A 15,336-nucleotide genomic window follows, 5' to 3' on the forward strand; every position below is an offset into this window, starting at 1 on the left:
TTCTGAGTCTGAGCTCATATCTGCTTGGAGATTTAACACACGCCGCGCACACGATTTTTCCACAAGAGGGTCATTAAAAGCACGTTGACCCTTCACATGACATTGTACGTGTGCATAGCAGAAGTGTTAAGGTGTTAGTACGGAACGTAACGTATGGCTGGTAAACTTTTGAAGACTTGTCAAACGGCCGTGTAGAATTTGTGTTCAAGTCATTTCTTCGGTAGATATGTATTGAAAATTATGAGAACAATACCTACATGTATTCTACCAAAGGCGTAATCGATGAGACAGGAAAGAGCTAACGTGGTATAAAAACTAGGTTAACGTACTAGGCAAACATCCTGGATACACAATGACCTTTGCCGCTGACAAATTTGCGAAATCACGCGAAGTCAAGAGGCGATGGCATGTTGTGAAAATCGTCATCGATAAGAATGTAAAATGTGCACCAAATTGCAATGTCATTCTGCTACAAACTTCAGTACAGGTGAACAGAAAACAAAAACATTGTGAACTATCTAGATTTTAAACATTTGCCATAATCGTAAACAGGGCAAAATTTATCATGCAAAATTTATAACATTCAGGACAGTTAAGACACGTCACCCTAAAGAACAACATTACAAGTAAACCTAAATTTGCATAATCAAGGGGGAAACTTTTTATTTGAAGTGTCACCGATATCATATGAGAAAGTTGAGACAAGACATGTTATGATAAGTGGGACATTATCAGAAACCAATTAAGTCATGTGTAAAATTCATATCATGCAAATTATATATACCTGTGTCAAGTGTCTTATATTTTTGCTTGTACCTGTCTATAAACATACTGTTAGTAAATGATAAACACCATCATATACATAGCGCGTGGATTTGCATGATCATGGCGGAACGTTTGAATAGCATTTTGCCAAGAGATCAGAGCTTCACATAACTGTTCTAATCCTATCCCCACTAGGTGCTACAGCCGGTCAGGATGACGGTCTTGTTGTGTCCACGGTGACTGGACAAGTACGTGGAACAACCACCCACACAACCGACCTTCCCGACAAACCGATCTACGCTTTCCTGGGCATCCCGTACGCAGCGCCACCTGTTGGAGAACTCCGGTACCGCCCGCCCCAGCCTGCCCTCCCGTGGGAGGGGGTCAGGGAGGCCGTGGATTACGGCTCTTACTGTCCCCAAAATCTTACCATGTTCAACAAGGCGGATCATGACTTTCCAATGGAGTTTGGAGAGAACATGACCAAGAGCGAGGACTGCCTGACAGTCAACGTCTTCACTCCAACCGTAGCTGCGGATGCCGCTTTACCGGTATTTTTGACAGTATCTCTTTAATAAAAGGATAATATATGAAACACGCCAACATTTCCATTGTGCAAAGCTTGTTTGCTGTACGTTACTGCAATCGAGAAGGGATTTTTCTACATGTCATTGAATCATATGTTTGTAATCGGCATTTCCAGATAAAACCTTATCAATTTTTCTACATTTGCATTTAACTTTATCAAAAAGCTCATCAGTATATTTGACGTTCATTAAAAAGAAATGGATCCTTCAGATTTACCTCTGACAAAGATATCCATCGCAGGTCTTGCTGTGGATCCACGGGGGAGCCCTGAAAATGGGCATGGGGTCACCTCCTGGATGGGAGGCTCTTGCCGCTCACCAAGACGTCGTGGTGGTCTCCATCAACTACCGTCTCGGTGTGCTGGGTTTCCTCAGCACGGGAGACGAGAACATGCCGGGAAACTACGGACTCCTGGACCAGGTTAGTGACAGTAAGTTCACTGACGATGCTCTCAATGAATGCAAAACTAGTACTAGTTTCTTAACTACGTTAACTGTTAATGTTTGTCGACCAGACCTATATTCCTGTTCTATTCTTGCAGGTCCGTGCCATGGAATGGGTGAAGGAGAACATCCGAAACTTCGGTGGAGATCCAGAAAGAGTCACCATATTTGGAGAGTCAGCAGGCGCTATTAGTGTCTCCTACCATCTTCTGTCACCCCTCAGTAAAGGTCTGTTCCAGAGAGCCATCTCACAGAGTGGTACCTGGAAAACATTTCCCGTCAACCCTCAGCCACTCGCAATCACCAAAATGTTTGCCGAGAAGGCCGGTTGCGAGACGGAGGACACGGCAACCATAACGACCTGTCTGAAAGAGAAGTCGGCGGAGGAACTTGTGGAGTCATTCGATGCCTTAGGGCAAATTCTTCTTACGCCAGTTGTAGACGGCACGTTTCTGACGACTGACCCCGCGGATCTGATGGAAAATGGAGACATCAACACAGTAGATTATCTTCTCGGGATCAACAACCATGAGTATGGGTGGGTGCCACTGTCTCATGTCGTTGAAGGGGACCTTCGCGTTGGCATACCTCAAGAAGAATTTGTGAAGCTAGTGAGGACTGGAACTTCCATGTATTACTACGTGAGTACGCTACGTGTTAAACCACTGAATTCAGAAGAGTGTTCTTGAAATTTAATTCAAAGACTGTGAGTAATATCGCATACCTATTTTAAACATACATGCTGCACAATCTGGTTGATATAAAAAGATTGACAGTTCTTAAAGTTCTTCAAAAAAGAGATGGATGACTCACTGAGACTGGTGGCGTTATAAACTTATTACTACTCGTTTGAATTGAATTAAGGCTGACGGACATCCTGCAACTTCTTGATAGTTCATTGTCGTGTTTGGCCGCAGTTTTGAACTAGCTGTTTGTTACATCTGGTATATCACGCTCAGGGCAATCCAAACTTGGATAACATGGTGGACACCATCGTCGCTGAGTATCGGCATCCGACTACGCCCGACGACCCACTGTCTATCCTGTACCAGCTTTCACAAATGAATGGAGATGTCGTGTTTCTAGGTCCTACAATGCTTGTTGCAGAAAAGCATGTCGGTAAGTGGCGTTTGAAATACCAGCCTTTTGAATTGCGATAGGTAACTACATTTCTGTGCAATCATCTAATATATTTTCATGCTTATCTTTTTGTTAATGCACAATTCTTGTAAATGAATATGACTATATCATAACCTGAAGAAAACTTTTTTTTTGTTATTTTTGCAAGTCACTTTGATACATTTGATGCAGTGTAGAATCTCTTTTTAATTCAATCATTTTTTGTTACAATAAGTAACATTGGAAGGAAATGTTCTTGAATCCTGCCTCACAGATGCCGGTGCTCGTGTCTTCCTCTACGAGAACCAGTACCGTCCTTCCATCCACCCGAACAGACCCGACTGGGTGGGATGTGACCACGGAGACGACCTGTTCATGCTTTGGGGACTCCCGTTCCTGAATGGACTCAACAAACCTCTAAGATACACAAAAGAAGACGAGGAGTTCAGCCTCATTATGTTCGCCTACTGGGCAAACTTCGCACGAACTGGGTAAGAAATGGCCGTTTCATTCATAGCAATCAACAGCTAGATATGAATGGCAGAAACGTTGACATTCTAAACTTGACGTTTGCTTGATTTTCATATCGTGATATCTTTTAAACAGGGATCCGTCCGACTCCACCGGCGGACCCACTGACAGCCCCTCCCTGCCGACCTGGCCTCAGTACACACCTGACAACCCGGTCTACATGAAGCTGGACGTGGTGCCGACCACTGACGTCGGCCTGAAGCCGGACAAAGTCAAACTTTGGAACGAAGTCATCCCTAATATGGCCTCCGCAGGTAAAAAAGATGAGCTGGTTAGTTAAATCCAACCTAAACTTTTCGTAAAGGGTTGTACCCATGTCCGTTTTCTATAGCCCTTGGGCAAGCACAACAGCAGGAATCTAGTCAAAGATTAGGCAACCCATGTTCATGATGTTTTTTGAATAGGTGTTGTGCTGTAATGATCTCTATCAGAAAAAAACATTTTAAACGGATAGAGTGAGGCAATATTATATGCTATCATATAGTACTTAACAGTTGTACGGAAAATACCTTGTCATAATAGATTTGGAACCAGCAAGCATCATTTTTGGACATGAAAAAAATGAATATCCATTCCAGCAGTTTTATTTCAATGCTCATAGTCTCCTTTCAATTGATACAATTTTACTCAGGCAAGGTGGAGTGTCCAGTTGTATCAACGGAGACTGGACAGGTAATAGGGACAGTTTCGCACGCCACTGACCTCCCAAACAAACCGATCTACACGTACCTCGCCATCCCGTACGCAGCGCCACCTGTTGGAGAACTCCGGTACCGCCCGCCCCAGACTGCCCTCCCGTGGGAGGGGGTCAGGAAGGCGGTGGAATTAGGTTCTTACTGTCCCCAAAATCTAACATACCTCAACGCGATGGATTTCCCTTTCATCTTTGGAGTGAACATGACCATGAGCGAGGACTGCCTGACACTCTCCGTCTTCACTCCGACAGTGGACGCCGCCTTACCGGTGAGGTTTTGTCGAATAGGAAATACAACATTCAACATATCCTAGCTATCTGTATCTATATATATAGCCGGTATAACCGCCATTAGGCGTAACACACCAGCTTGGCAAGTCTAGTCAACTATTTAATGGAATTTTAATCAGCAAGATTTGTTTCACCCAGCGTCCACATTTGTTTGGCAATTGTTAAGTGTTGAGGAAGATATATCCTTGGTAGGCAAATGGCACAAAAATGTCGTCAACCCTTTGGCGACTATTTTCAGGTCCTTTTAATGATCCACGGAGGCGGTCTCACCATGGGAATGGGGTCGATGAATGGATACGAAGCTCTATCTGCTCACCAACACGTCGTGGTGGTCTCCATCAACTACCGTCTCGGTGTGCTGGGTTTCCTCAGCACGGGAGACGAGAACATTCCGGGAAACTACGGATTCCTGGATCAGGTCAGTAACAATATAAAGAGTGATATTGAAATCCCACCCTCAACTCAAAATTTCCGGCTAACAACCCCCGCGAGACAACATTAGCTCCTGTACTCAAACAGCACGAGCTGGTTGACTTATTAGCACGCAACATTGACATCGATCTATCGAAGCATCTTAAAGTCGATTTAACCTCATTAACATATCAATTCAGACTCTTGTAGTTTAAAACCTGGTAACTCCAGTTTTCCCTTTAGTCACTGACAAAGACAGCAGATGCTATCTGAAAGGGGTGACCGTTTCCAAATTTTATCCAGTTGCCCTGTGTATTCAATTGCCTAGATGTCTAACCTCAATCGAAATGTTGAAATCAATTTGAAACTTACAGCTCTTATACTTTTCAATGTATAATCATGCAGTCCAATGGCTGCGTTTGTCTCTATCATCGGTTGACAATGGCATACTTTTCGTCATGTGCAGGTCCGTGCCATGGAATGGGTGAAGGACAACATCCGAAACTTCGGTGGAGATCCGGAAAGAGTCACGCTATTCGGAGAGTCTGCCGGTGCTGTGAGTATCTCCTATCAACTCATGTCACCCCTCAGCAAAGGTCTGTTCCAGAGAGCCATCTCACAGAGTGGTACCTGGACAACAATGCCGGTCAACCCCCAGCCACTTCCGCTGACGAAAAAGTTCGCAGAAGAGGCCGGGTGCGAGACGGAGGACACGGCAGCCATGGCGACCTGTCTCAAAGGGAAGTCCCCAGAGGACCTTTTGGAAAGCTTCCAGTCCTTACAACTCAAGACTGGCACGATGTATTTCTCTCCTGTAGTGGATGGGGTGTTCTTGACATCTCAACCGATGGATCTGATGCAGACAGGAAACGTCAACACAGCAGATTATCTTCTTGGTGTCAACAACCACGAGTTCGGATGGGTGATGCTGCCATTGGCAATCCAAGGGGACCCTCTTGCAGGGATATCTGAAGAGGACTTTGTAAGACTAACGAAGACAGCGACATCGGTGGTTTATCGGGTGAGTACAAATTGATATCTTTAAAAATTCCAAATGCTTGCTACACAATACAAATGCTATAAGTTTTATTGCGCACGTATTTTTAGCATTTCTGCATAATGCATCTACCAATAAGTGAAGTTTGCCACCATGTTGAAAAAAACAAAAACTCATGAAGGCCCTTTCCAATTTTCAGGTCACTCTTTTCCTATCATCTACTTGAAATGGTGTTTTCTGCATTCTTGTTTTTCTTCACGCTTAGGACAATCCAAACATGGACAAAATGGTAGACACCATTGTGGCTGAGTACCTACCCAAATCTGACGACCCAATGGCGATCCAGTACCAGTTCTCTCATCTGTATGGAGACTTCCTCTTCGTGGCCCCCACCGTCTTAGTGGCTGATAAACATGCTGGTAAGTTTCATCTAGATACTTGATTCTTCACGCGTCCTTATGTGCATATTGTTTTTGTATACTGCAATTGACATTCTGTCAAAACACGCATTTTATTTTTTTAACATGAGCATCTTGTCAATGTTTGTTTTCTTTTGTTTTTGCTAGTAAAAGTTATTTACTTCTAATTTATCTCTTTAATCTTCTCACTGCTGCCTTACTCTATAACCGATATGGAATCAGACGTCAAACAGCTATTAGTGCTACTAAAGGTTAAAAACACTTTAAATTTTGCGTAAAGGTTTCATTTTTTCACGGTTTTATCTACTCTCCAAGCAGAGGAGTGGGTCCGACAGGTTTTTGACGCGTTTTTAGGCGTTTTTGTCGGATTTTCTACTACGTGTGGGTTGGCTAGACAAAAAAAAAAACATGACAAAGTAGAAAGCCCGACAAAAACGCCTAAAAACACGTCAAAAACCTGCCGGACCCACTCCTCTGCTTGGAGAGTAGGTTTTATCAACGACACATAGTAATACCTTCTTCACATTATATTTGTATATTACTGGAAAGTTTTCCTTTTTCTGTCTGCATACACATTTGAAGCAGTCGTGTACTTCCTCCTATACATGTTGTTTTTAACCCTTATAAATAGATGCCGGCTCTCGCATCTTTCTCTACGAGAACCAGTATCGACCTTCCATCTACCCGAACCGACCCGACTGGGTGGGATGTGACCACGGAGACGATAATTTCCTGGTTATGGGAATACCGTTCATGGACGACCATGGGGCCACAAACATAACCTACTCTAAGACTGACGAGCATGTCAGCTTGAGCATGATGGCGTACTGGGCAAACTTCGCCCGAACTGGGTAAGTATTAATATGAAGACAAGCCTATAGCTTGACATAAATGGTAGACAGCAACATTTTAACACGGCCGCAGTGAAATTTTTAGCTTCTTGTTACTTAGAGTTTCCATTAAATTTAATCATTTGTTACAGGGATCCCGGCGACTCAACCGGCGGACCCACTGACAGCCCCTCCCTGCCGACCTGGCCTCAGTACACACCTGACAACCCGGTCTACATGAAGCTGGACGTGGTGCCGACCACTGACGTTGGGCTGAAGTCCGAGAAAATGAAACTTTGGAACGAGGTCATCCCCAAACTGGCTGCTGTGAAGAAAGATGAACTTTGAAATTCCTGCATCGACAAATATGACACGATTTTTGCTGCTATTTTCTCTTAGGTCAAGTAACATTCCCTGTTTTAAGATAAATGCGCAAAAACTTTTATTCATATGCAATAGCTTTTGTAATGACCGTATGGTTTGACATTGAAGTCATGTATCGACATTATGTCTTTAAAGCTTTATGTCAGTACCTTTATTATACGAGTTTGATACTCGTAACTACTGGAAAATCTCTGTGTATGTTTCAGCTCTTTGGAGTAAGAAATATGATGCTGATGGTTGTGGTGATGATGATGATGAATATGATGATGGTGGGAAAATGTGATTTCGCTAGATTGATGTTTTTCTTTAGATTAAGGCATGATTATTGATTGGGGTAGCTGGTAATGAGTAGGTACTAGATTCACTTTATAAAGAAGCTAAAACGCTTAAGGGTACTAGTACATTGTTGATATGATATTGACGTCTGTCAATCGAGAAACTCTTGTTATTTAGTAACCAGCGTTCATGAAGTTGATATGACCCTAGGTGATACTAAAATGTGAACATTAAAGCTTGCTATACATTTTACGAAAAATATTTTTCAGTTCCTTATTTGATACAAAATAGAACGAAGTAATCAAGCTTTGCAGCGGCTAGTTTAGCCACAACTGACCACCTTCAATGCGTCGTACTCCCTGCTACGTTAGTCAATAGGTACACCCCGAGCTCTAAGCTCATAAATGATATTTTCCAGTGATAAAATCCCATACTATGTTCCCAGACCTACTAATAGCAATTTAGCTTTGATTAACATCATCGACATAACTTTTAATCACATTTCATGTAAATTGATAGTACGTATCACAAACCCTTTGGATACCATCTATACGAAGTATGAAAAAAATGACGTTAATCATGCATGTCACAGGCGAACTTCAATTATGACTTGTGATTGGCTGGGCGGAGGCATTCTATAATTGGTCAAGACGGGCCAGCTGGTACAAGATGTCGGACTCATGACGACAGAAAACAATATTGCGGCGCACTTGAATCCCAGGTTGAAACAACTTGAGCAGGCTTTTGCTATCGTAAAATCAATGGCAATTAACTAAACCTAACATTAAGTAACAATCGTTTTCGATCTTATTTCTGCTTGCAAAATCCACTCAGTACATTTCAGTGCAAATGCTCTGAAAATTTCGTCATATAGAAGCATTTACAAGGTTTACACATATAGCGTAGATGTAAGAATAATCAAGTCACCAAGGGACGTTTGACCTACAGGACGTTGGTTGCCATGGGTACACCCCAAGGTCACATCACAAAAGGGCGTGCCGTTGAGGTCACCTACAAACATGGCGGCTCAGATCCTGCACGCAATCCTACTGGTGCTTGTTTGCTCTCTTGGTAAGTGTATGTGAGTGCCCTGGCAAAGGCTGGCATGCATTCTTTGTCTATGATTTAAAATGTGGCCATAACACTAATTTTGCATGGTAGACACACAGAGAAATATGCGTCGTGGCTTACGTATGCATCCGATTTAAGTTGGTGGGGACTGGAACTCGGTTTGGGGCTTGATAAGACACCATTGTTACTACGTTTACACTACAGCGACGTAGCATTGCCTTGTAATACCCGCACCCCACCCCTACCCGACGAACAAAAAGGCCTGTATATATCAGCCGTGATAGCTGTTTACCTACTAGTAGTACGTGGTTTGTTCATAGGCCGACCTAATTCACCATAACAGGTGTACTTCCAAGACTAGTTTATTGGTGAGTGAATTTAACGTAAGGCGTATAGCCAAGCCTCTAAAAATGAGTCTTATAGGTAACCAATGCCTTCCCGAGTTTGACGTTAAGCGTTGTGCCCATACACATACAACGCATTCATGCAATAGTGGATAAAACGAATGCAACTCTACTCGTATTGTCCGTGTTTTTTTTTGCGGTTCTTTGTTGGAAGTGCTGTTACGTCTGATCGATCAAATAACGTCAGCTGTGTTCCAATCACCACAGGCTTGCAAGATTACCCCTATTGAAACGCGCTATATCTTGTAACATGAGGTGTTGACGATTGCTCGTTGCGTAAACAAAATGTTTGAATAAGATAGGGTGGGTCAAAGGTCAAAGGTCGCATGCAAGGTGGACAGGTGTACAAGGTTCACCAGTTTTCAGATATTTTACACGGGGAGACAGCCACAGTAGCGCCTATTCGATTAATTTTCAATGTGTACAAGGCAGAAAGACCAAAAATATATGTTTGTTCTAAATCATCACATAAGACAGGAAAGTAAAAAGCAATAGCATCAAAGCAAATATAAATAATGACAACTTAGCAACAGTAATTTAAGTATGGTCAACAAGAGCATGCAGATATGATTTACACAGATCAAACTAATGTAATTTAGAATAGCAGATAAAATGCTAAACTATATTGTCATAATTTTTTTTTCGAGAATCTGCGTTTTCTTGAGTATTATATAGAACAAAAGTTGAAACTATGTGTATATTGTGCAGAATATTTTATAATGCATAATACACTATAGTTCCAGCACATCATACCTTAGTCATAGAATTCTAACCTTTTCGACTGATGTATTATGAGTGTTTCTCTAGCCACCTACACACACACACACACACACACACACACACACACACACACACACACACACACACACACACACACAAATACTCACACACACACTGACGTAACATTAATGTTGTCGTTACTCTAAATGCATCGACATAGGTATAGTAACAAGCCAAGATGATGGTTCAGTCGTGTCCACGGCTACTGGACAAGTCCGTGGAACAACCACCCACACAACCGACCTTCCCGACAAACGGATCTACACTTTCCTGGGCATCCCGTACGCAGCGCCACCTGTTGGAGAACTCCGGTACCGCCCGCCCCAGCCTGCCCTCCCGTGGGAGGGGGTCAGGGATGCCGTGGATTACGGCTCTTACTGTCCCCAAAATATCTCAGAGGCTAACGAAATGGACCATCCTCTCAAGATTGGTGTGAACATGACCATGAGCGAGGACTGCCTGACAGTCAACGTCTTCACTCCAACAGTAGCAGCGGACGCCGCTTTACCGGTGAGGCTTGACAATGTACTTGTTTCTTGCAGAGAAAATTCAAAAGACGGATACAAGTGAGTGGAGGCTTTGTGGCGATGTTCTTATGTGTTTGTAGTGTTGATTTTATTTTTACTACACTGTCATTAGACTGGAAGAAAGTAATTGAGAAGATAGTGTCACCACAAAGATCAGACTTTCGAAAGTTACAGGAAGTAGAGTTCAAAGGTGGTAGAACTAGAAGTCCTTTATCAGACATGACAGATATTCCAGGTCATGGGGTCAATGGAAGAGTCTACTTATTCACTGGGTATTGCTTTCCACCTGTCTGTTTGTGTATACGCAATATGTTTAATTTGCTAGTTAAGAAGGCCAAAAAGAAAAATCTGTTCTATCAATATTGAGTCTACGACTATTGTTTGTAGGTACTTTTATGGATTTTTGGAGGCGGCTTTGTCATGGGTTTGGGTTCTCCTCCCGGATTCGAGTCCCTTGCTGCTCACCAAGACGTCGTGGTGGTCTCCTTCAACTACCGTGTCGGTGTGCTGGGTTTCCTCAGCACGGGAGACGAGAACATGCCGGGAAACTACGGATTCCTGGATCAGGTAAGTGATTATTGGTATCATTTCTGACGTATGTAACAGTGGATGTCACTACTGTCTATTAGTCTTTATGTACGACCGCGATTATGTTGGTATTTCAGAGTGCTGGCTTGTATGGCAAAAATGGTGCAGTGGGATCGTTGGAGAATTGAAAGTATGCTTTGGCTAGGGTCCAAAGATGGTATAGTTCAGAGCCAATATGACTTTGTAAATACAGGAGAACGATGCGGTAATGAGAGCAATTCGTTTCCTATCATTACAATAGATGATAAGGTACACCGTTTCTTGCTGTCTACTAGCTAACGACATGTATGTTTTCACAATGCATGCGCAGGTCCGTGCTATGGTCTGGGTGAAGGAAAACATCCGAAATTTCGGCGGAGATCCAGAAAGAGTCACCATATTTGGAGAGTCAGCAGGCGGTATCAGTATCTCCTACCATCTTCTGTCACCCCTCAGTAAAGGTCTGTTCCAGAGAGCCATCTCACAGAGTGGTACATGGAAAACATTTCCAGTCAACACCCAGCCGCTGCCAGTCGCGGAAATGTTTGCAGAAGAGGCCGGGTGCGAGGCAGAGGACACGGCAGCCATGGCGACGTGTCTGAAAGAGAAGTCCGTTGAGGAACTTTTGGAGAAACAGTACTCCTTACAGCAGAGTGTTGGTCTGTATTTCATGCCGGTGGTGGATGGGACATTTGTGACGACTGACCCCATGGACTTAATGAAGGGAGGAGAAATCAACACAGTAGATTATCTTCTTGGAGTTACTAACCACGAGTTTGGGTGGGTGATGCTACCGTATGTGAATCAGGGCGACATTTATGCTGGGATGTCCCAAGAAGAATTTGTCCAAGGAGTCGAGGCAGTGGTGACAATGGAACACCCGGTAAATATTCATTCATTTATCTAATGAATTATTCAATTGTGAAATTTGGCTATTTAGATTTTAGTATATGAAATATTGTCTTAGAATGGCGTGATAACTGCATTGACATGTGATAGCGATTGGCAAAAACTCGAAAACAAAACGCATTTAGTGCCTGGTGAAAGAACGGAATAGAAGGGATATTATCTCTTTTCTTTACCACAAGAAGATGCAAGAAGTCTACCTCTGTTGAAAAAATACCCCCTCTTTCTCATTTTGCCCCACAAAGCATTTCAAGATATTTTCATCTGGTGAGAAAAAAGAGATATTTCATCAAAAGAAGATGATATTGAAACAAACACATAAATATAACACTCATTGAATCATCATGTTTGGGAGGGGGCAGTAATTAGTAATATAGTTTCCTGAACTAATCAAATATGATAAATAATAAGTTCTGAATTCGTTTATGACTATTATCGGTAATATTACATAGTTATTTCAGCAATATAATGCAACGGAACAATCCTCCTTTTTTGTATATACCCATTTTGAAGATGAAGAATCCAAATCGGCCTAGATATTATTGCGAAGCTATGTCCATTTTTATTTTCTGGTCATCCGCAATATAAATTATTTTCCCCTTTTTGCTGGTGCTTCTGGTACCGCAATTATATATAGGATAATCCAAACGTGGAGAAAATGGTGGATACTATCGTTGCTACGTATCGGCATCCAACTACGCCCGACGACCCGATGGCGATTCAGCATCAGTTCTCACACGTACACGGAGATTACACCTTTGTGGCGCCCACGATTCTGGTAGCTGATAACCATGATGGTGAGATATTCAGATACTTGGTTTTTGTATTTCTGACGCTGTATTTTTCATGTTTTCTCGTTGCATCATTTGCTACATATGAATGTGGATCTGTGAATGATCGGAATGTGTGTTTGAATGTGTTTTCGCCTTTTTTTTACCTCCGTGAAAACGGAGGTATTGTAATTAGTTGGTGTGTTTGTCTGTCTGTTTATCTTAGCGTACGTCCGCAGTTATGTGAATATTGCAGAGTGCCAGCATGAGAGGCGAATGTGGGGTAATAGGATACCTGGTTTGGTTCCTATGGTGTCGTAGTTGAAAGCCAGACTACACCCACAAAGTTATGCCCTCAGTAATGTCTCATGTTTACATTGGTAAAGGAAAGGAAAGTGATCTCGAACCAGTTTAGCTCAAATGAACTCAATGAACAGATGAGCTACTCTTCCACTGGTCGGGACAGAGAAGACAGACGCTATGTACAGTATTTACAGGTTCATTGTACCGGGGAAATTCCCTGAGCTCTTTTTGACAAGCACAATGAACACTGGACCACGGCTTAACGTCCTGTCCTAACTGGTCACAGAATATAGTCGTCCAGACGATCACCCTTTGCCTGGTAACCAAACTACCGACCGGGATATATGGGTGATTTACCGGCCCAACACAAATAGGCCTTTTTTTCTGACAGCCTGTCTTCGCTGCTGGCAGTTTTAATCATCTAGCTCGTCGGGAGCGAAATACTGTGATTTAAACCAACACTGTAAAAGCTTCCCGACGTGCTTTTATTAGCCTGGGTGGTCGGGCAACGCTCTCAACACCATAGATATACCTAGAAGTTTCCAGTGGCAATGGGATAGTTAGCAGCTACGTAATCCTATATTCTCCACCTAAGAAGTCGTATTACGAGTAGTTTCTTTAACAATGATCGTCATTTTCTGCCCTGTTCGGTAGCCGCCGGAGGCCGTGTCTTTGTCTACGAGAACCAGTACCGTCCTTCCATACACCCGAACCGACCCGACTGGGTGGGGTGTGACCATTCTGACGACTTCTTCATGATCTCCGGACTCCCGTTCGTGGAACTCCCTGAAACTCCATTGAAGTACTCAAGACAAGACAGGGAAGTCAGCTTGAGCCTGATGGCGTACTGGGCAAATTTCGCACGAACTGGGTAAGTTTATTAAGACTTAAACTTTAACAACGTCATATATAGACAGTTTAACAGTTACACACAAAGAGAGCAAACAAAGCTAGCCTAGCCACATGTCTATCCGGAGCTGCAAGGGCTACAAGCTGGGTTTCACGGCATTGTAATTTTTTACTGAGCCCACCAGGCTTTGGTGCCGAAGGATTCCACGTTAGAAATTGCGGTATACATGGTGCGTCTTTGTGAAATGTTTTAATATCTTGTTAACGTTTGGGATCGTCAATCACGATGATTTGCTGAACATATAGCACTCCTATATTTGAAATCTATGGTGCTTTTATGATAAAAGTTAATGTACTAAATTCTCCCTGAGGCTAATCTGGTAGGATATTTTTCAGCGATCCCTCCGACTCCACCGGCGGACCCACTGACAGCCCCTCCCTGCCGACCTGGCCTCAGTACACACCTTACAACCCGGTCTACATGAAGCTGGACGTGGTGCCGACCACTGACGTTGGACTGAAGCCGGACAAAGTCAAACTTTGGAATGAGATCATCCCTGACCTAGCTGCTGTGAAGAAAGATGAACTTTGAAATATTTGAATTTGTGTCACATATTTTATGAGCTGCAAAGATCTTTTTGGTGTCAACTAATAATCAGTAATTCCTGTAATGGCGATCAAAATTTCTATGAAATGTGAGGGAAGGTTTTTTTAATTTATGCATGCAACTTACGCCCTAGGAAGTGAATAGTTTTTGTTGGCTTGTCTGTCTGAGTGTATTTGTGTGTTTCTAGATTTACGTATTACGTTAAAATAATCTATGCATTTACTGGACTTTGCCTAGAATAGATTTGTGAAATTGATTTCTCCGTAAGATAGTTCACATCTAGATGTTGAGTATCAGATACAATAAACTTAATAATTTTATTATTAAAATCAATTGAAAAACAAAATCTTCTCGGCTAAGATAATAACACCAGTACTGCATGTTGACTTGTTTTTGTGAACAACTCTAGCACAAAATAGGAAATACATTTTGTGAGAAATTCTGGTCAATTTATACTATACTTGACGTGTTATTCTTTTGTATGTTTATCGCAGAACCAAAGATTGGGAAAACCTAACTTTATAAACTTAAACATTCCAGCCATGATCCCATGAACTCTCTGTGGGTACGAAAGAGAGAAAATCAGCAATTATGATGATGCAAACGTTTTGAAGTTGGTTCAAATATGTATTGTAACAAACATTAAACAGTTGTACTCGTCATGAAACAAAATATACATCTTTAGTCTGAAAACTGCCAAAAAATCGTTTACATAATTTGAAGGCCTTATGAAAGAAAAATTCTTGGGTTATGTGCCCACACTACCCCTATGCTGAATTTCAGGCCCAAACTTGAACAGATTGG

The 15,336-nt window shown here is 42.4% G+C and overlaps 2 protein-coding genes across 2 annotated transcripts in view; both read left to right on the plus strand.

Moving 5' to 3' along the window:
* LOC136440671 (uncharacterized) overlaps positions 1-8,007 on the plus strand; it is a 79,268-nt gene extending 71,261 nt beyond the window's left edge. Inside the window, exons 40-51 of the mRNA XM_066436768.1 lie at positions 961-1,316; positions 1,594-1,773; positions 1,895-2,437; positions 2,756-2,915; positions 3,190-3,406; positions 3,522-3,700; positions 4,078-4,409; positions 4,670-4,849; positions 5,309-5,863; positions 6,105-6,258; positions 6,890-7,109; positions 7,241-8,007. Coding sequence (XP_066292865.1) covers positions 961-1,316; positions 1,594-1,773; positions 1,895-2,437; positions 2,756-2,915; positions 3,190-3,406; positions 3,522-3,700; positions 4,078-4,409; positions 4,670-4,849; positions 5,309-5,863; positions 6,105-6,258; positions 6,890-7,109; positions 7,241-7,436 — 3,272 coding nt within the window. The 3' untranslated portion in view covers positions 7,437-8,007. The remainder of the gene's footprint in view (positions 1-960; positions 1,317-1,593; positions 1,774-1,894; positions 2,438-2,755; positions 2,916-3,189; positions 3,407-3,521; positions 3,701-4,077; positions 4,410-4,669; positions 4,850-5,308; positions 5,864-6,104; positions 6,259-6,889; positions 7,110-7,240) is intronic.
* A 709-nt stretch (positions 8,008-8,716) lies between these two features.
* Positions 8,717-14,985, plus strand: LOC136440365 (pyrethroid hydrolase Ces2e-like). Its single transcript, XM_066436374.1, has 7 exons — positions 8,717-8,819; positions 10,164-10,513; positions 10,918-11,097; positions 11,429-11,980; positions 12,641-12,800; positions 13,731-13,947; positions 14,322-14,985. Exons 1-7 carry the CDS (start codon positions 8,768-8,770, stop codon positions 14,515-14,517), a joined length of 1,707 nt encoding a protein of 568 aa, XP_066292471.1. The 5' UTR covers positions 8,717-8,767; the 3' UTR covers positions 14,518-14,985.
* Positions 14,986-15,336: the final 351 nt, after the last annotated feature.

Source organism: Branchiostoma lanceolatum, chromosome 8 (assembly GCF_035083965.1).
Source record: "Branchiostoma lanceolatum isolate klBraLanc5 chromosome 8, klBraLanc5.hap2, whole genome shotgun sequence".
Lineage (NCBI taxonomy): Eukaryota > Metazoa > Chordata > Leptocardii > Amphioxiformes > Branchiostomatidae > Branchiostoma > Branchiostoma lanceolatum.